The sequence below is a fragment of the Stegodyphus dumicola genome, chromosome 5 (assembly GCF_044657685.1).
Source record: "Stegodyphus dumicola isolate Sdum_Otavi_A_Nest chromosome 5, ASM4465768v1".
Taxonomy (NCBI): Eukaryota; Metazoa; Arthropoda; class Arachnida; order Araneae; family Eresidae; genus Stegodyphus; species Stegodyphus dumicola.
This window is the reverse complement of record NC_140772.1, coordinates 208181825-208204296: the sequence shown is the minus strand read 5'-3', so window position 1 is coordinate 208204296 and position 22472 is coordinate 208181825. Positions and strand designations below refer to the sequence as shown.

The following is a 22472-nucleotide window of genomic DNA, read 5'->3' as shown; positions in this document are numbered from 1 at the left end:
ATTCCGAGTTTTCTTTAGTTAAAGTGCAGCTGGTATAAAAGCTTGTATTTCCAGCTGCTTTCCACAGAACAGGAATAGATGGTAAGCAAGTAATCCATGAGCAATGATAGAGAAGCTGAATATTGTCTCTAGAAACCAGAGCACCAGTCCTGAGTGGTCGAGTGGTATCTATTCCAGAGGGCCAACTAGCAGTTCTGACTGTCTAAGGAAAGAGTAGTCTATGAGATGGCCAGCTCTGCAAATATTGGTTTCTTGCATTATATTATGCTGCTTCAAGATTCTGTTAAGTTTTAGAGAATGAAACTATGTTTAATTGCAGTGGTTGTGCTTTCTTTAAATCTAAAGTTTAAAAATCAGATAATTTCATGTTTTACATTTGAGTGAAAGAGAGCTATGGCTTTAGCATTTTGTTATTTTAAAGCCCAAGCTCCAAAAATTTTAAATGAAAAGTGCTTTAAAATCTAGCTATTCAAATGTTTTATCTATATTTTATGCCAAACTTTTATATTGTATAGTGTTGTTAAAATATGATTTTAAATCAAAATTCTTTTGCAATCTATCAATTGAAAATAAGGACATTTTTCAAAAAAGTAATACAGAATTATTTTAAAACAGTTGTATACACTGTAATGTAAAATCATCAGCTTAAGTTAAAGTTATCGGTATGTAATACAAAAATTACTTGATGAAATAAAATGTTATGAAAAAACAAAGTACATGTATATTCACTGTAAACAAAATCCTATGCTTAAATTGTGTATTTTGATTAACAATCAGTGCATTAAGAATTCTGGATTAATACATGTTTAAAATGAAATACTTCATTAAAGGATTTTTGTTTAAGTTTGAGGTTTATTTTCTCTCGTGCACGGATAATGTCAAATGTGATTTTCTGCATTGCAGTAACTACAAAAAATTATTACTTATTTTTTTCTTATTTGGATAGGATATGAATGAACCTTCAAATTTTTTGAATGGATCAGTTAATGGTTGTCCAGAGTCATCTTTGGAGAATCCACCTTATGTTCCTACTGGTGATTTTCCTTTACGTGTGAAGACTCTCTGTATGACTGCAAAGCATTATTATACTGTGCATTATAATGAGCATAACATATTAGGCTACAGAGAGGCTGTTGCTACAAATCAGTATGTAATCTGCTTTGTTTTGCTGTGTTTAAATTGTTGAAGGTCAGAGTATTTTGTGTTATGTAAATGATTCAATTTGGTTCTTTGGCTTCACATTTAAACAATATGTATGGTTTTTGAAGTTACAAAGTTAATATAATAAAGAAAAGAAATATAAATTAAATTTAAGCAATATATATTGAAGGAAAACTATTAAAAATAGATCATCTGTAAATAGTTTCAAACTAATTATCTATTTCATTTGAACTCACTGTACTAATGAATGAAACTTTTAAAAATATTTAATATATTTATTAATTTTTATGCAAAACATGATACAAGTATTCCAAAGAAAATCAAGGTAGTAGCTAACAACTGTAACTACTATATTTCCTTTAAATTCTTTGTTTATTGGATCTATAAGCTTAAATGTTATAGTTAAGAAAAGCTAGTATATGTCATCTGCATCTTTTGTTATCAATAAATTTTATTTAATTTCTTCTGATTTAATGGATAAGCTAAATAAATGCCAAACTTTTTTAATTATTTTTAAATTTAAGTTTCTTTGTTTCATTATAATTATTTTTGTTTTTTATTACAAATATAATTTTAATAAATTTGTAAGATGTGTTTATCTAATTTAAGAATCAAATTTAATGTTTAGCTGTTTTCAAAGAAATTGTATAATAAAGTATGTAATTTGAGTTCAGTATAAAATGGTTTAGTTTGGTTTGTGTAATTATGACAAAGCCTCCAGGGCTATCTGCCTAAGGGGAGGGATGCCTTCGTGGAGGACTTTCTAAGGGAAACTGGCTCGTAAACATGTTACACATGGAGAAAACCACGAAAATGCCCATGCAGCCAGCCCATTCACGGGATTCGAACCTCAGACCGAACTACCAGTGTTCAGCGACTTTACCGCTCAACCGCTCGTGGGCCCTTGCAGTATAAAATAGGGTATAATGAGACGAAAGTATTAAAAACAAAAATGTTAAAGCTTAAAAGAATGAACAAAATTATTACATTTAAGATAAATTTAAGAAAAAGTTGAATAAATATGAATCAAGAAATTTCTTGTTCGATATTATTGTCCAGTGTTTCAAAAACTAATGCGAAAAATATTTTATCTGCAACTTAGAACAAATATGGCATTATTTACTTGATAAAAAGAAGGAAATAAGCAATGTGAGAGTTGATGTAATGAGCATAAATGTCATAGCATGTGTTCTGAAAATCGGGAATTACATTTTTTTTTTTTTTTTTTTTTTTTTTGTCTACTAAGTGGGAAATGAGACAAAGTAATTAAAATTAATTAATTAAGGCAACAAAAGATAAAAATTCAAGGAAGTATTGTAATGAAGATTCCTTTGTTAATGTTCTGCCATGTGTGTAGACTTTGTCATATGATTCTGAATCTCATTTTCTTACCAACTACTGGAGAGAGAGCTATAATATGTGTGAAATAGATTTTGCAATTTTAAGTACATCATACTTATTCTAATTGCTATTTTAAGTTCTTTTTTAATTAACTTCAGTGTATCTTCTTTAGTCTTTTTATAAGATGTATATTTGTGTATAATTATTTTAAATAATTATTTACAAATATGCAAATATAATATACTATTAAATACATTATAATAATTATTTTTATATAAAAATTTGATACAAATATAATATATTATTATTTTATATATTATGTTTTAATTAAACCTTTTCCACTCACAATTTTCCCCTTATTTTTTTGAATTTTATACTGTTTTTCTTACTAGGTTTCAGGATTAGTATTTAAGTAGATGTATATTTTATTATCTAACACACTCATAGTTATGCATTTAAAGCATAAAAAGGTTCAGAAATTAATCAAAAGTAGTAAATTATACTCCGGTTGCACCAAAACCTGCAGTTAATCTAGCATAAGTGAATAAAGAAAATATGGGATTTCATGTTATTTCTGTTAGTCACTTATGGATAAGATTCTGCTGAATGGTACAAGTTTGTTTTGCTTAGAAACAGTACGAAGATGTGTACTAAATAAGCTCTTAAATCCCAAACGTTTAGGCAAAACCCATAAACTGTGACATAATTTAATAAAAAATAAGGAAAAATTTTGGATATTGGAAATATTTGATTTTCAGTATTTTTTAGATAAACATACATATGACTAGAAATCACAAAGCAGTACTACACTGTTCTTGTAAAACCAATTTTAAGAACCAATTTTAAGACACTGAATCATTTAAAAATGTACACATTTTTAATGCATCTTTAACATTTTGTGGAGCATTTTATGGTAAATTTAAAAGCACATCTAGAACTTCTTTTATGAAGTGAAGGACACAGGTGCAGAAGGTAACTTGCACTTAACTTCTTGAACTGATTACAAACAAGTTTGGTATAAAAAAAGGTTCACATTTAGCATGTCATAAGTTCAGGAAAACGAAGACTTTTTTACTAATTTTTTTTACTTAATTTTTTCTTTGTTTTCTCTAATAACTAAACAAGATGATAAGGCAACAACAAACAACTTTTTAAAATCTATTAAGGAGCACAGTTTCTTTTACCCTTGTTAAATATTAAATGCTGTGATGTAGTTACTAGTAGAGACAGATTTTCCCTTAAAACATATTTTTGTTTTTAATATATTTTCAGGTATTGATCACATTTAATAAAATCAGAGCAGGTTGAAACAGCAGGAATAAGATATGTAATATGAAAAAGCAGAGAGGAGGAGTTCTCTGATTTTCACATATTACATACATTCTTCACACATGATCATAGTATCACTTTACTATTACTGGCACTGTTGAAAGTTTTAGTTTAAATATTATTGGAGCTAAGACTTCACATTCACTTTCCACTGGTATGTAATTTTGCGTATCAGCAGCCTTATATAAGAAACATACGACAACCACCAATTTAGGAATGAGGCAATTCAGAAAGATTAATTATTAAATGGGTGGCTTATTTATGGGACAGGAAAGGGAAGTAACCATAGTAACAGGAAGAAGTTATGGCCTATTACAAATTAAAATTTTATTCTATGTATTTAGTTAAAGTGTTATCTTATGTATATATATATATGTATATTTTAAGTAATAGAAATATAATGCATAAATTTTGAATATGCTAGGGTAATTTGAAAATTATCATATAATTTGCAGTTGTTTAAAGCATACCATTCATTTAAATATTTTTATTTTCTGGTTAAAATTCAAAAACTTCATGATAATAAGTTCTAAAATCTGTTTTAGATTCAGTATGAATTAATATATATATATATATATTTCAGTTTAAGGGCAACTCTGCTTAGTTTAATTCTTGTCAATTTCTTTTGTAAATTTTTTATGTATTTGTTGTAGGGCTCTTAAGCAAGTGAGAGGTAAAAGACCATTCATCATATCACGAGCAACATTTGCTGGTCAAGGTGTTCACAGTGGACACTGGAGCGGAGATATTTCCTCTACCTGGGAAGATATGCGCTACACTATTCCATGTAAAAAAATACTTTTTATTTCATTTTTAAAGTAGAAATAATTTTATCTACATTTCATCTCTATTATTCATAGCACTTTATTAAATTTGGTATTCCAGCATTAGGTAATGTAAAGAATGCTACATTATTAAATTTGGTATTCCAGCATTAGGTAATGTAAAGAATGCTACATTCATGAAAATAAGAATATGGAAGAATAAGATTAAAATTGCTAAGTGCATAAAATTTTAGTATCATCAATAACTTATTTAGAGCTAAAATTATAACATTAGTATTTTTCAGTGTGAAAATTCCACATCTTCTTTCCTTCTCTTATTTTTGAGTTCACTGAATTTATTCGAAATCTATGGAAACATGTTAATGTTATCTTCTTTTTCTTCCTGCTACAGGTATAATTATGGTAGTAAATTATGCATTTAATTTATGTTTATTAATCTATTAGATGGCTATCTTACTTACTGTTATTCTTATATGTACATCTGTTTCTGTCTTCATTTTTAAAACAGTAAGTTTTTAATATCTGTGTAATGGATATTAAAAAATACTTAAAAGATGGGTGGGTTAAATCTTTAACTTCCGTTTGGTATGATGACACTGATGATTCTTAGAGTGTTGTCATTGAGTATAAAATAATATAAATTTAAACTGAATATAAATAAATAAAATATTTATAAAATAATAAAATCTTTCAAATTATACTTGTAATTGCCTACATGCAACATTTGAAAAACAATAAATGTACTTCTTGAAAAAATTATATATTTACTTTATTTTTTAATAACATACCTAATTGATGCAACTTGTAGTAAATTTACTTGATGTGATTTATAATATATACTATTAATAATTTTGGTGTTTATTGCAACTACCTTGGTATAATTTGACGATTTTGCCCAATTTTTTTTAAGATTGCCGAATTCTTATTTATTATAAATAGGAAACATTATCAATGTATCAAAAGAAAACATACTTAATAATTTAAATTATTAAAAATATCTTACATGAAAAAACAAAACACTTACATCTTTTTTGAAAAGCCTTCAATTATTTTATTGTAGTTTCATTCAGTTTCACAAAAACCTTCCCAACCCCGGCTGTTTTTCTCTTCGTGTATATATTGATAAGTTTTCGCTTAAAAAATGTCAGACAGTTGTACACATATTTTGCATTTCACGCTAACTATCTGCCAAGAGCATCTTATCATTATTTCCTTTAGGAATTTTGCAGCAAAATGCTATATTCCTGCACAAATGTTATCTCAGTTTTTTTCCATTGCTGGCAAATTCCATAAGCATTGACTTTAAAAGTGAGTTTAAGACAAAAAAATATCATGATGCGCCTATAAAAACCATTTGGATTTGGAACATTACAAAAATGATGGCGACGCTGCTTGACTGAAAAACTGTTATTGGCATGGTTGTCAGAGTTTGGCACATTCAGAAATTTTGTGACTTCTGCTAGCGTGGTTGCAAAAATACGTAAGTACCATATTTTTTATGAACATGTTCCCTTATGTTAATTAATAAAAGATGTTTCTGTCACCATTTATTTCGTGCCTCAACTATTGTTTTAAAATCCTAATTAGTAAAACATACAGTTGAGGCTATTTCATTATGGATATAAAAAAACTTGCAAATTTTTGTAGTGCTGTTTCATTTTTCATAGTTTGATAAATATAATACTAGATAAAATATGTTTCATATATGTTTTTCTAATATGTCATCTGTTGTATAGCTTGTAAATACGCATATACATTCTTTGTTGCTAAAACTCATTTCAATTCAATATATAAAGAAATCTCACTTACCTGTCAGACGCATTCACCACTTTTATCATTTTCTCTATATTTTATTGACGACACAATTAAATACATTTACAACAAAGAGAAGCACATACAAACTTAATGTTTCGCGATGGTGTTACATCTTTTGCAATCATCAAGGTTTTGAACTAGTCCGAAGAATTTAAGCGCACACAGCGCCATCTGGTGCAATACAGTTTCTACAGACTGCCCTCCGAATGACCAGGGGTTCATTCGAACACTTACATTAATACAAATTTAACAAAAGAAACTCTTACAATGTAAAGTTCAATCAATTCACATATTAAAGAAACTACACTTATTTACTATATAAACAAATCATTCATCTTTAAACAATTTGTAAGTTACCTGCAATAAAGTATGATAAAGATAATAAGCTGGCAACTCAATACCTGTACATACATTAAACTTTCATCACATATATGGAGTAGTCCTGTAACAATAATACAGATTAATAAACATATAATAAACAATTAAATTTATTCATTTATTTCAAGATTATATAAAAGCTGCACAGGTCTTTTAATAACTGATGTACCTGTTTTAATTTGACAAGACCTTACTTTTCCATCTCTGCCAGGAAATACTGTTACAACTCTTCCTAATTTCCAAAAATGTCTAGGTAGCTTTGCATCATGAATTAAAATACAATATCATTAACTTTAAATTCAGTAATTTTACCTGAACGTTTAACACAATGAACAGATCTCAGCATTAATAAGTATTCATTTTCCCATTTATTCCAAAACATATTTACCAATCTTTCTTGATAATTAAATCTTTTGATAGAATTTTCCTATTAACTAAATTAGAATCAAAATGAAGCCTGGCAGAAGGCAAACTATTCACCCTGTGCCCCAATAGCATATGAGCTGGAGTTAGAGGCATAGGTTCCTGTAATTCAGAATAAATATAAGTTAAAGGACGAGAGTTAAGAACACCTTCAATTTGAATAATTAGAGTTTCTAACTCTTCTCGAGATAAAGTGGTTTTTTTTAGAGTTTTTCGTAAAGCAAGTTTTACAGATTTAATTAGTCTTTCATAGAAGCCACCCTACCACGCAGCTTTCAGCGATGTAGGACCATTGGATTTTGTGGGAGGCGTAAAAGTCTTTTACTGTTGGATGACTAATGACAGTCCACATATTTTTAAGTTCAACTTCTGATCGTTTGAAAGTTTTGGCATTGTCCGTCAAAACTTGAGAACATAGACCTCGATGAGCAGTGAATCATCGAAAAGCAAGAAGAAATGTTTCTGTGGTCATGCTACCAACAAACTCTAAATGAAGAGCTCGCATTACTCCACAAGTAAACAACACGATGTAGTTTTTCTCATCACTGTCTTTGGTATAAAGTCGTCCACCGAAATCTATACCTACTACAGAAAAAAGAGCTAATTCTTCTGTTCTATTTACTGGTAAAGGAGCAGTAACTTGCACACCAGGAGAATAATTAAATAGTTTACACAGAATACATTTTCTTAAGATATTTTTAAGTTTGTCTTCCTTTAATTATCCAGTATCTTTCGCATATTTCTATCAAAGTTTCAGAAATTCCACTGTGAAACACTTTGCTGTGTGCATTCCACACTAATAAATTCACAAAGTGATGTTTTGAGGGCATAATAATTGGGTGTCTTTGAAGGTAAGAAAGTCTTGACTTCTGAAGTCTTCCACCAACATGCGCAAAAGCTTCACTTTGAACAGTTTTTGTATCCTCGTTAAGTTCTTCAGTGCTTAGTTCACCACATCATTTAGATTTAAATTTAAGGTTGTATATAAACCGTAGTATCCAACTTGTAACACGGTATAATTTTCTTAAACTACTATATCTATTCAAATCCATTAAATGTATCAAATTTGATTGCACTTCGCACACAAAAGACGATACTTCTTCCAGTTTACTTCTTTTTTCACAATATACTTCTGAAGAAATCTCTAGACAAATTTCATAATTAGAGCCTTTTGGCCAATCCCTTTTCTTCAACCGAAGCCATTCTGAACCTTGCATCCAAATCAAACTGGACATAAACTTTTCCATGATAGCTCCTCGAGATATGAAATCTGCAGGATTATCCTGCCCACTACAGTGATTCCAATCAGCAGGATCAGTTCTAGACTGGATTTCGTATACACGGTTCGATACAAAAGGTTTCCATTTTGAAGCTTTCCCTTTAATCCAATGAAGAGCAATTAAGGAATCTGTCCACATATATACCCTAGGCACAGGAAATTTAAAATTTGTTTTCAAATATTGGAAATGTCTAGAAGAAATAACAGCTCCCATAAGTTCAAACCTCCATAATGTTAACCTTTTAAGCGGTGCGATTCTAGATTTTGCAGTGATAAAACTTGTATAAATACAATCATCACTTGACACGTAACGGAAGTACGCAACTGCTCCGAAAGCTTTAGGAGAAGCGTCAGAAAATATGTGTAGTTCTAATTCTTTCACCAACTTCCATGGTATGGAGAAATATTTTCTTTCGATTGTCAAATCTTTCAACAGATAAATCTGAGAGCACCAATTATCCCATTTTTTCTTCAAGTCAGTTGATAGTTCATCATCCCATCTTAAACCAAGTTCCCATATTTCTTGCATTAATAATTTTATGAGAACAATAAAAGGTGATGCAATTCCTATAGGATCAAATAACTTCGAAGCTGTCTGAAGTACACTACGTTTTGAATTCTTCCTATCACAGGTCATGTCCAGTAGAGGTTTTACATCTAACTTAAAAGTATCTTCTTCGGTGTTCCATATTATGCCTAAAACCTTCAAAGGACTTTCTTTAGTTTCTGTCAAATCAGATAAACCTCGTTCACTCCATAAATTTCTCAACTCATTCAAATTAGTATTAAATTTATGTTCGCATCCTTAAGAATTTTTACAGCGCTCTGTTCTAAAGTTTTAAGTTTTCTCTATTGTAGTTCTAAAGTTCTAAAGTTTTCTCTATTGTATTTGCTCTGTAAAAAAGATCATCTACATAAAGTGCCGAGTCAAGCATTTCACAAGTTTCGCTTTGTTCAAGTTTATATTTTCTAATGTGGTATTTAATAGTCGCAGCAAGGATAAATGGGCTTGATGTCACTCCAAAGGGAACGAAAGTCATTTGTAAAATTTTGTAAGCTTTTGAATCACTTTCATCTGAAAACCAGAAAAAACGTAAATAGTCTCTATCCTTTTCCGCTATTCCTATGGTCAAAAATGCTCCCTGAATATCACAGCTGAATGCATATTCATATTCGCGGAATCTCAAGATTACATCCAAAATTCTGGGATTCAACGGTGGCCCCGGATTCAAGCATTCATTAAGAGATTTGCACCTATTACCTTTTGACGATGCATCAAAAACCAATCTGACTTTCGTAGTGTCCCTATCTGATCTTACTACAGCTGAATGAGGCATATAATAAGAATTCTCTTCTAAGCCGAAAGGACATTCTTCAACGATATTCAGTTTTAATTGCTCCGTAACTATATTCTTATATTCATTATAAACCCAATCATTTTCTTTCAATTTTACACTTAAGTTATGAAATCTTCGTTTTGCTACCGCGAAATTGTTAGACAAGTTTTCTGGTTCACCGTCCCAGAATAATTTAGTTGTATACATTCCATGTTCATATTTTAAATTACTTTCGAATTGAGAAATAAATTCCTCTTTAAATTTAAAATCTTCACTGTGAGTATCATTTATCCCCATTGAATCTAACTGCCAAAACTGTGTTAGCTTTTCATTTAATGCGGCACAACATTCAATTTTCATAATAGAAATATCCCGATTCGCATTTAAATCTGATGGAAGGATTCGACCTTGAGCAACCCTTCCAAACAGAGTATCAATCAAATACAAAGATTTATTTAATCGCTGTTTTTCTCCCGTATGAATATTCTAAAAACACTGTGCTCCAATAAGCAGAGACAATTCATTTCCTGACGATTTACTTAAGTTTGACAACTGAATGTTCTTCTTCGAAAGTATTTGCATTACTTTGTTATGTGATACTTTAAACTGCGATCCAGAAATACAGTCAGTCAAAAGTGCTTCAATCGTTATTTTCCTGTCTGAATCACATAAATTACAAATTGAAAACCGAACTACGTCATACGTTTTTTGTATTGGCACTCTAGAACCGAAAGTGTAAACAGCTAGACTTTCTTGTCTAATTATGGGTAGTTTCATTTCTACGGCTACTTCTTTTCTCAAAAAACATCTCTGTGATGCATTATCTAACAAAATATTAATCTTCTTGCTTTTATTACTGCCTATTAATACTGCCGAGCAAGTTTCAAGTAGTATGTCGCAATCATCGGATTCATTCACACATGCTACGGAAAAAACAACATTTAATTTATTCGCGTCGACGGACTCCAGAGCGGGGGAAGAAGAATAAACATTGGGTTGATCGCAAATCAATTCGTGATGCATAAAACGTTTACAAATTCCACAAATATATTTCTTTTGACACTGCTTTTGGACGTGCCCCTTCGAAAGGCAGGTATAACATATACCATATTTTCTAAGAATTAATTTTCTCTGTTCTACCGATAAGGGACAAGAGGTAGAATCGTGCTCTATTTTCGGTTTTGTACAAAATATACATTTTTTCACATCAACAATAAATGCAGAAGTAGTAGGAATGTTCGAATTTAATTTATTTTTCCCCTTATATTCAATTTTGGTTTTATTAAATCTCCCATACTTTTCATTAGGTTTTTGTAAAGGATTAAATTTAGTTTCCAATCGCGAATCTAAAGTGTTTAAATTAAAGTCTCTACTTAAGTACTCATTCCGTTCACGACACTGAATTTCAATCTTTAAAAATTCCAATAAATCAGATATTTTGTTTTCATCTTCCGAATGTGTTTTACGAGAAAATTCTAAGGACAAATCTTTGGGTATCGATTTTAACAACACTGGATACAATAGACAACTGTAACTATTAGGATTAATTCCGTTATTTTCTAATCCTCGAATATGTGTTTCGCATTCTGAGTAAAGTCTACGTAATGCTACAATGTCATATGATTTTCGTACTGGACTTAAGTTTAAAAGTCTTGCCATATGCGCATCGATAATAATATGTTTTCGACCAAAGCGTTCTTTTAATATGTTCAAGGCAATTTCATAGTTTTCAGAGCTTAATGCTAAACCACGTAGAGCTACCTCAGCTTTGTCTGTTAAGTACGATTTTAAATAACTAAACTTACTCTACATTACCATTTTTATGGATAGCTACTTCAAACTGATAATAAAATTCGTTAAACCTTAATATATTGCCATCGTATTGAGGTATCTGCAAGCGAGGAAGTTTTACTGTATTCTGCTGCTCACTTCTGGTTTCTACAACATTCGTTCTTTCAGTTTCACGAACTTCGCTTTCTTTCATTTTCAGGATTCTATTCGTGCAAATTTTCCAAGTAATAATATTATCTTTATATTCTTGCTGTTTTTCAATTTCCTTTTCTATTTCTTCCGTTTTGCACAGTTTTAGAATTTTTTTGTTAAGATTCTTTAAATTAGCTTCTTTATCTAAAAGTTCATCAATTAAATCAACTGATCTTTCCTGTTTGCTTATTTCAGTTTCTAACAGTTTCATAGTGTCAGTTGCCGCGCGTCTGACAGGTGCTCTAATCTTTTTTTAAAGCTTCAATATCCATCATAACAATTTAAATTATTCAATTCGCTAAATACGTTTTTCAGTATTCACTTCGCAATTTACTTTATCTAAAGGTCTCTTCTGGATTATCGACACCAAAAAAATTTGTAAGTACGCATATACATTCTTTGTCGCTAAAACTCAATTCAATTCAATATATCAGTGCTCCGCAACCGGTGTGCCGCGGCACACTGGTGTGCCATGAGTAGTATATAGGTGTGCCGCAATCAAATACATGTATTTGACATTTTGCAATTTTTTATCATGTATTTAATACACAATGACAATTTTTTTTTCCTTAATAATGTCTATTTTAAATGTTTTTATATATTTCACTGTTGTGTGGTTGTGTGTGTGATTGTAAGTGTGTCAGCATTTGAATTTTTTAGGCACTTCCTTGATAACTCGGAACTCTTTGGTGTGCCACGAAATTCCAAAGATTATTTGTGCGTCGCAGGTGAGAAAAGATTGCGGAGCACTGCAGTATATAAAGAAATCTCACTTATCTGTCAGACGCATTCACCACTTTTATCATTTTCTCTATATTTTATTGACGACACAATTAAATACATTTACAACAAAGAGAAGCACATACAAACTTTGGTTAATGTTTCGCGATGATGTTACATCTTTCGCAATCATCAAGGTATTGAACTAGTCCGAAGAATTTAAGCGCACATAGCGCCATCTGGCGCAATACAGTTTCTACATAGCTAATATATAGAAAAAGCATTGAAAATGAAAATGCAATTTAATTAAATGAAAATGCATTGAAAATGAGAATGCATTTCAGTGTGAATAATTTATCCACCTTGAAATTAAAAATAAAATTACCAGAGGTTAAAAAAAAGGTCATTTTGATTTTTATTTAAAGTGTTCTTTAGCGTACTTTTTCATTGCTGTTTTATATTTATTTGCCGCATTATTTTGTAGTCACTGTAACATATTCTGGCAGGTATAATATTTTGTGGCTGTTCATTTTGCAAAAAGTTATCTTAGTACTTTAGATTATCTGTATTAAAGTTCTGTTATGAATTTTTATGAAGCTTTTTTAAGAAAAATAATGTTTTTTACATTTATATTATATCAGACAATGTGTAACTTTGGTTGCTCAGTGCTCATAATAAAAATTCTATTATACTTAAATTTATAACAATTAAACCAAGAATATTGCTTAATACTGGGCTGTATATGAAAACTGAAACAATGCATTTTAGTGAAAGTGATGAACATAGAAAACTTGAAAATTAGTGAACATTATTCTGAAACATATAAAAATCTTTCCTTGAATGCTATTCTAATTTTCTCTACCACTCTGTGATATGTAATAAGATATAAGAACTGTTAAACATTACTTAAGAATAAATCTAATGCATGTGAAAAGGGAAAAGGTGACATATATATGTATTAATTTTATTCTTTAGGCATGCCCTGCACACTTAAATTTATATATTTAATGAATTATCATATAATGTTTTGTTGACATTATGATGCTTACAGTAGTTGCATACCTCATGCTGATTTTTTTTTCGCAATTATTTAGCATTACTGAATTTTAATTTGTATGGAATTCCTGTGGTTGGTTCAGATATATGTGGATTCAATGGGAATGTTACTGTTGAACTCTGTGCCAGATGGCAGGCTCTTGGGGCTTTCTATCCATTTGCAAGGAATCACAATGAAAGGATTACAATTGTAAGAATTTTTGTATTTATATCTAGATTATTGTATCATTTCTATAAAATGTATTAGTATACATGTCATGATAAATTTATTATACTGGTATGCTGCTGGCATATGCAATAGGACCCAGAAGTTTGGGAAAGATATGTTATTTCTTTGTTTAATTTCTGAGAGGTATAATGGTGAAACATATTCATCTTAAAAGTAAGATCTTTTTGCAATAATATTTTCCTTTTTGCAATAACAAAAACTTATCATGCACTACTAAGCATTTTTTGATAAAATGAAAACTATAATGAAAATAACTGAAGGTATATAATTTTTGGGGGGGGGGGGCAGTTAACTGTGATTAGCTATGAAAATTTTAACAAAGGACTATCACTTATAAAAATGAAATATTAAATTCTAATTAAATGTTTTATTTTTTAAAAAAGAGAGAGAAGGCAAGTAACTGTTCGTGAAGAAGCAGTCTTTAAAAAAATTTAAATTGCAAAATATTAGAGCAATTGTATAGAATAATGAGTAAATTTAACTACTATCTTGAAGCCTGTTCTCCACTTATCTTTTTCTTCTTTCACCTCACCTGATCTAAAAGATTCTAATACCATGTGATGACTTTTAAAAAAAGCTCTTAACATAAGGTTTAGGATTTAATATCGTACTTTCTGATTATCAACACCCCTTGAAAAGTATACATGAGGTAATGTGTTATGTCACCAAAATAGGCAACCTTTTACATTAATAAAATGTATTTCTGAGGCAAATCAGGTATGTTTCTGTGGGCAGCAGATGACCCCCGATTTCCACCTTCAGATTTAACTGTTATTAGTATTTGTTTTTGTTGCATTGAATGCATTCCCCTCCATAAGGAATCGTAAGGAGATTGTGGAATTTGCCAGCTGATGAAAAAGAAAGTGTTGCATTTCTTCAGAAATGTGTCATTTTGCCTAACAATCAGGAATGCAAAAATTTTCATTTCATGAAGTTATAGATAATAGCTTTAAGAATGAAATCCGATGAGACCATAATTTGCAGGAAGAGGAAAAACTAATGTACATCAGAGTTTGGTTATGGCACACAAGACATGTTTTTCTTGAAATAAATACGCATGCAGGGAGTTGACAGATTAGAAATAGATTTAACAAAAGACTGGTGCAAGTATCCTTGAGCACTCTAAAGCTCACTATTTATTGTGAAACATTACTTTCTTAAAAATATTCCTTCCAGCTGATGCACCACTTTTTACTTCCTTGTGCGAAGTAAAAAGGAAGTATTGTAATCGCGAAAAGTTTCAGGCATCATATTCACCGCTATCAAATGCAATTTAACAATGTTTTTGCATGACATCTGTACGTAAGGACAGGATAAAGGACTCTTTTCCCCCCAAAAAATTGTAAAACTAATTTAAAAGGAATTCTAAAGAGAATTTTTCATGGCATCTGTACGTAAGTACGTACGCGTGTATCTCGCATAACTCAAAAACGAGTAGCCTCAGAATAGTATATAGGACTGCTATAACATGTAGATGTGCATCTCATATTTTGGTTGCAATCGGCCGCACCAAAAGTATATAAATATATGTATATATATATAAATTTAAACAAATTTAAATTCTTAACAAATACGTAAAAAAGTAAACAACAACAAAATATATACATATATATATATATATATCCACTCTGTTACGTGGCTAAGCGATCTCAGTTTCTTTATTCTTATATGTTTGTGAATTGTGCATTTTTTGCTTTAAAAATGATTGAATTATGTTGTTCTTATCTTCCAGTTAAGGTTTTTATGCCTTTAATAAATCTGTATGCAATATTTTTAGAATTATCAACAATTTAAAAGTTGTTTAAGTGGCGCTAAGCCTAATAATTTTTTCCATGGCGACCATTGCTTGTTTACATTTGAAACAGCAGAATAGTAGATTTGTTGCCAATCTAGAGAAAGTAAGCTTTGCAATAACAAAGATAACGTCTTCTTTTATTATTGTGAATCAAATCATGCTTAATCCATTCGAGAATTTATTCGAGGAAATAAGTGTTTAAGATTTACTTCATAAATTTCAATACAGACATCTTGAGTTTTAATGTATTTTTGCCTTGTCGCAAAGTGAGAATGGAATTAATTGAATGAGAAATACTGAATCGTCTGTAAAAAAAACTGTTTCTTTGTTGTTGTTGTTTGCGTAATTTCTTTTATACACCATTTTAGATTTATTATAGTATTTTAATAGAACATGTGGTAAAGATTAGATAATTCTTAAGATGATATAAATTTTCTACATTCTGAGTTAAAAAATGATTGAAATGTAATGCTGTTAAGCGAACCTAGGGCCAGAGTGTCGCTATGGTAAACAAATATAGTGAATTTTAAAGAGTGCATTTATTCTATTGTGGTTTATGCACTATCAACGAAGTAGATTTAATTCAATTCAATAAGTTTAAATGAAATGCAAGGAAAAATGGGTATAATTTAATGTTCCGTTCAAGGAAGTCATGTGTTGCACACATCAGATTTTTTTGTTTTTTTATTGTCTCAAATTTGCTTTTATAATGTAATTTCCAGAAGAAACGCATGTTTAAAACTTAAATTTTCAGCGGTCGCGGCATTTTTACCCATGCGGTGTTTAGGTGCACTAAAAATAAAATATTTCCTATGATGGTCATTGTACATAGTTTGAATATTTCCCCTTCAGCATGATTTGATTTTTCTTGGCATTCTGCCAGATATAGATATCATCAGTTTGGGTACAAGTACTTGATGGATAGTTTTTAAGTAAGAAGGAAGCGGAAAATTTTTGAAAATGGCACCTAAATGTCACAGAAGCTATACTGCTGGTTTTAAGCTTAATGTAATTTCTCATGATGAACAAATTGGAAATAGAGCAGCAGCTCGAGAGTTTGAAGTGGACGAGAGATGTATTCGACATTCATTGGAGAACTGAAAAAGAAGAACTTAAAAATATGCCACAACAGAAACAAGCCAAAAGAAGTGGTACTGTAAGGTGGCTGAATCTAAAGGACAACCTTGCAAACTGGATAAAGGAGCAACAAGGAAAGGGAATGGCAATTTTGACTGTAAAAATTCACTTACAAGCAAAATTTATAGCAAAACAAATGAACATAAATGATTTCAAAGGAGGGCCTTGCCGGTGTAGCAGATTTATGAAAAGAAAAAATATTTCTATGCGTACTAGAATAACAGTCGGGCAACAATTACCAACGGACTGGCAGGATAAAAAGGCATCTTTTCTAAAATATGTGACTGATATTATTGACAAAAAAAAAAACTTCATTGGTCACAGATGATAAATAAGGTGGAAATGACATTAGCTTTTGACTCTCCTGCAAACAGAACTGTTCATGAAACTGGTGCAAAAACTGTATCTGTGCTTACGATGGGACATGAAAGAACGTCATTTACATGTATGTTAGCTTGTGCCACAAATGGTGACAAGCTAAAGCCAATAAAACAGGGGGGGAACGAACGAACGAAAAACTATTCCGAAAGGAGATTTTTCTAATGACGTAATTATCTGTGCAAACGAGAATGGCTGGATGTGCAAAACAATCATGCATGAGCGGCTACAAAATGTTTGGCAGTGTCGTAAGGGATCTTTTTTCCCAACCAAAAGGGTTATTGATAATGGATTCCATGCATGCTCATTTACTTGAATCAGTGAAAACCAGATGTCAAAAATTGTCTACGACCGTAGCAATAATTCCTGGTGGTTTGACAAAAATCTTACAACCATTAGATTTGTCAGGTAATAAATCCTTCAAAGCTGAAGTCCAAAAGCGGTGGGAGTGTTGGATGAGTGAAGGATTGCATACGTATACCAAAAGCGGTAAAATGCGTAGAGCATCTTATGAAGAAGTTGTAAAGTGGGTAGGAAGTGCATGGAAATCGGTAAAAACATTGTCAATAATGGCAGGTTTCAAAGAAGCTGAACTTATATCCTTAGATAAAGAGACTGTAAACCAAGAGGATGAATGTGACGATCTGGAAGACTTGGACTTAGATCAAGATTTACTAAATCTTTTTAATTCAGATAGTGAAGAATCAGATTTTGATGGCTTCATATGATGTATAGTTTGCTGTAATTCCTTTTGTAAGTAAAATTTAAAATTTCCTTTTGTCATCCAAATTTGCTTTTTCGTTGTTGCAATATAGTGGGTAAATATATTCATGAACATAAATATTTTTTCAACATTTCTTACCTTTAATTTATTTTTGAGTAATGGTTTCTTTTCATGCATTTTTCTTAACTAATATGTCATATACCAGGACATAGGTTGAGATTTTGCATCTATACGGCCCACGAAGATGTCATGCGCAATTTAATCTATTACGGCGTTCTGTTTAATTTTTATTTTTTCCCTGCTATTTTTCTCGAGTGTGGCGTTTACGATGATGCGGCCTTTCTTCCGGAAATTACGGCATTTCAAGATTTTTGTTAGCTACTTTCCCCAATAGAATGCAGTGTTTGTATCTTGCTCAGCTAATGCCAGTTTCCTATATTGCCTGCCACAAAATAACTGGCTTAGAATATTTTGTTGTAGTGGAAGGACCCCGTATGATGTAACTGGAGAGTTAGGAGATTAGAGTGCCTCTGCCATGTATGTGTATTCTCTTTTTGTGCCAATTCTTGTGCTTTTAGAGAACTTTTGATTAAATTAAGAAGTTCAAACAGTTTCAGCCTTAAGGTGTTGATAAAATTGGCTATTTATAAACAGTATAATACATATATATAACTCTGAATAATAATTTTAATTCTTTTTTTTTTAACTTGAGCATTTCCTCCTCTAATATTCTAAAAATAGTAATAGCATTTTCAAAACTGCATCATATCTGAAAACTAATTCTGCATCATGTCATTCTAACCTTCTACTTTGTGTATAGCCAATCAGATTAATGAAAAATTCTACTGTAAATAACTGCAATACAACTGTGCTCTCTCTTTTGCCATTCTTTCCTGCTGTAGCTTCCATGCTCCCCTCAGGTCGCTATATTGTCCATTGTTTGAAGATAGGCTAAGTTTTAACATTGTAGGGTACATAATTCTGTGTGATACAAATATTGTGTCTCCAACAATGCTTTATCCAATAATAAACTTATGTTGAAATCAGCTACGTCTGTCTGCATGTCTGTCATTTCCTTTTACACAGCTCTGTCAATCTACATGCGCAGTTTGGGAATCAATACGTCATTTACATCGTTGAATCATTACACACACATATGTATATATACACAAAACATACATTTTATAAAAATAATTTTTGAATTATGAAGTAAGTAAAGTAGCATAGTTAAAATTGTTATTTATCTTTAAAGGAACAAGATCCTGTGGCCTTAGGCCCTATTGTTGTTGCAGCTACTAAAGCATCATTACAAGTGCGTTACCAGTTACTGCCTTATTTATATACTCTGCTGTACCGAAGTCATGTTTTTGGAAATACAGTAGTAAGGCCTCTGTTTTTTGAGTATGTATTCTTTGCACATCTATATATTTCTGTAATGTAATAATTTTATTTTTTATTCCTTGTAAATAAGTGTTGTATTTTAAAATATGTTTACTTCATCAAATTAAACAAAATCATTTATGTTCATTTTTCAAGTTCTTTACAGAGTTTGAACTAGAGTCTAGAGAGCCTTTTCCAATAAGCTTTTGCTATTCATTTAAATATTCGTATTCTATAAAAACTAATAAGGGGATGTGTCAGTTTGCATAAGTTCAAATTATTTGTAATTCAACAAATGACAAGCACCTGACATAACGATTTCATTTATTAAATGCATAAATAATATCATAAAGATTTAATTTATTAAATGCAGAGTATGCATTGTGTGACAAGCAGTGAACTGAGGTGCTTGCATCAGGTAAAAAAAAAAAAAAAAAAAAAAAAAAAAAATGAAAGGGGCATGAACTTAAAATATAATAGATTAAATACTGATGTCAAAATGATCAAAAAGTAAAAGATGCTGTAATATTGAGATCTGTATGTATGAAGCATTGATATCTGTTGGTATGGAATTAGCATGTCTGTTTTCTGCAGAATGCAACTTTTTTATTGTTTTTATGGTGCTTGTTTAGCAGAAATCCAGCCTACCCTCCATATTACTATAATTAGTGTTTTACATGTTTCTCATATTGAACATATATTTGATTTTTCATTTATACTGGAATTATATAAAATTCTATGATATCCTTATGGATATATAATTTCAATATACCTTTTTATATCTCCTGTTTTTCGTTAGGGTATTCAACTTTCTCCTATTCTGTTGACAGTGTCAAATGTTTATCTGTGCATTTATTTTGTTTCATTACTCGTATTTGATCTTCGTTCATGATTTTACTCAATTGCTAAAAATTAGAGTGCAAAAGAATATGAATTGTGTAATTTGAATTCAAAGTTAGGTCTCTAAGCATTTGAAAACAATACTTTTAAATTTATATGAGGTGTGTAAGCATACGTAGCTTTTTTTTCTATGGAAAAATTTTCTTTTTAGTGTCATCCATTGTGCTGATATTTAATTTTTCAAAAATAATTCTTATGCTTGTAAGTATTATGAATTTAAATGCATCTGTATACTTAATGTTTCCTCTAATACACTGCCTAGAAAATATTATTTTATTTCTGCATATTTTTCTTCAAGAAAACTCCTTTCCCATCTCAAAATTTTTATTTATCTTCTATTTATTTATTTTGAAAAAAATGAGGTGTAATTATGTACAGTGCAAATTGCTAATACCTATTTAAAGTAATTTTAGTAAAATTTCAAAATCGTGCATTTGTCAGATAAATATTCATTATATTAAAGGAATATATAGTTCTATGCTGTGAATGTTCAAAGGTATCATATCATAAAGATTTTTGGAATTGTAACAAAAATAATTTGTCCTAAGTAATTCTTGGACAGAAGTTATGTTTCATTTACCATGTGACTTACATTTCTTTAGTAATTTTAATATTAAAGATGAATAAAATAATGTAAACCACTTTAGTACAAAAGTTCACAAAAGTATTTTCATATAAAAATCAAATTCATTATCAAATCTCTAATAAGTTACAGATGCATAATAAAATATTGCTTGCATTTCAGTTTACTTTTATGTGAATTGTAAGGTTTTATTACATGTCAATTTTTATCTATTACCTCTTTATATTTTTATTTAACTATAATTTTTCTTATTAGGTATCCAGATGATGTCAACACTTTTGATATTGATCAGCAATTTCTTTGGGGTCCAGCAGTACTGATAAATCCTGTTCTCTATTCAGTAATGTTCTTTCTTTCTTTTCTTTTTTTTTCTTCCCCCCCCCGGTTTGGTTTGTTTGTTACTTAATACATTTGCACAACTGCAATCATATTTGATCTAAAGTGTTTGCAAAATTGTTTACTAAGTTGATGAGTAGCTTTTATGTGTGCATTTGGAATTATAAGAATTAAACTTCATAAATGAAAAATTTTTTAAACAAAACTGTATTTATTAAATTCAAAAGTAAAATCTACCAGTAATTATTGGGATACTTATGGATATTAACTATTCCAGTATGATATGTAATGTGTTTCTTTTTTGTTCTCAGTTTCATACAAAGTTGTATACTCATGTACTTCCACCAGAACAAAACTCAGTAGAACAGCTTAATATATAATAGCTCTTTTACATAAAACTGCAAAAACGTGTACTCCATGCATATCTATTAGTGTTCACACAGAAGGAATACCATATTTCTTACTGAGTGGTATTCAGAAGTGTAAGATTTCTGTGTTGCACAGCATATTGATATTGCATTTTAAATGTGTTTTATAATAGTGACTTATATAGTGACTTAGGTGGCCATAAAAGACTTCAAACGTAAATGAATGTTTCTTTAACATAATTTTGCATCTCTTGACTTGTATGGCAGTGCATTATCCTGTTAAAAGAAGGCAAATCCCTCATAATGAAAGCAGAGATCTTAATCATCAGGAAGAGTGTGCACTTGTAAAAGATTTCTGTACATATACCAGTAGACCATTAAATGCCAACTAAAAATACTTTATAGCATCATGGAGCTGCCACAACCTCTCTCACTTGCATCTGGAGTTCATAGATTCCAGAGGTTTTCTTCAGATCCTTCCATCTATCTGAAATAGTTGAAAAATGTGACTGATCAAATAAAGCTACCTGTTTCCAGTGATAGAGTAGCCAGGCAAATTGCAGAGTTCAGGTGAATTGCATAACTCCATGTCATACATTTATGCACTGTAGTTGAGAGGCCGTCTGGTTGAGTGTTGGCTTTTAAAATCCATATAACAGAGGAAAGTTTCTGCATTCCTCATATTAAGGTTTCAGCATTGAAGTCTGATGTTACTTTAGGATGTTCTGTATCTCTTTCTTGTGAAGTGTTTCTTGACATCTGATGCTGGTCGTTTTCTTTCACAATCATTTTATGACCATACTGTTGCTGTAAGTTCAAAGATTTGCCAGATTTTCAGTAGTGCTGTATTTGTAGTCATGGTGCTGTGAGTGACCGACCATACATGAAAATCCAAGCTTTCTCTAACATACTGTTACCTATCTCATGAGCCTCATGTTTCTGAGGCCATGTCAATTTTAAAAAAAATCATACTATACCTTGCTTAAATTATAAAAGCTTACATCTATTTTTTTGGGCAAAACATTTCTAGAAGTC

The 22472-nt window shown here is 30.6% G+C and overlaps 1 protein-coding gene across 2 annotated transcripts in view; it reads left to right on the top strand.

The window, feature by feature from the left end:
- LOC118185055 (lysosomal alpha-glucosidase-like) overlaps positions 1–22472 on the top strand; it is a 72400-nt gene that overhangs the window by 25755 nt on the left and 24173 nt on the right. For both annotated transcript variants that reach the window (XM_035354846.2, XM_035354847.2), the window contains exons 9-13: positions 947–1146; positions 4485–4618; positions 13646–13797; positions 19123–19271; positions 20989–21073. In XM_035354846.2, coding sequence (XP_035210737.1) covers positions 947–1146; positions 4485–4618; positions 13646–13797; positions 19123–19271; positions 20989–21073 — 720 coding nt within the window. The remainder of the gene's footprint in view (positions 1–946; positions 1147–4484; positions 4619–13645; positions 13798–19122; positions 19272–20988; positions 21074–22472) is intronic.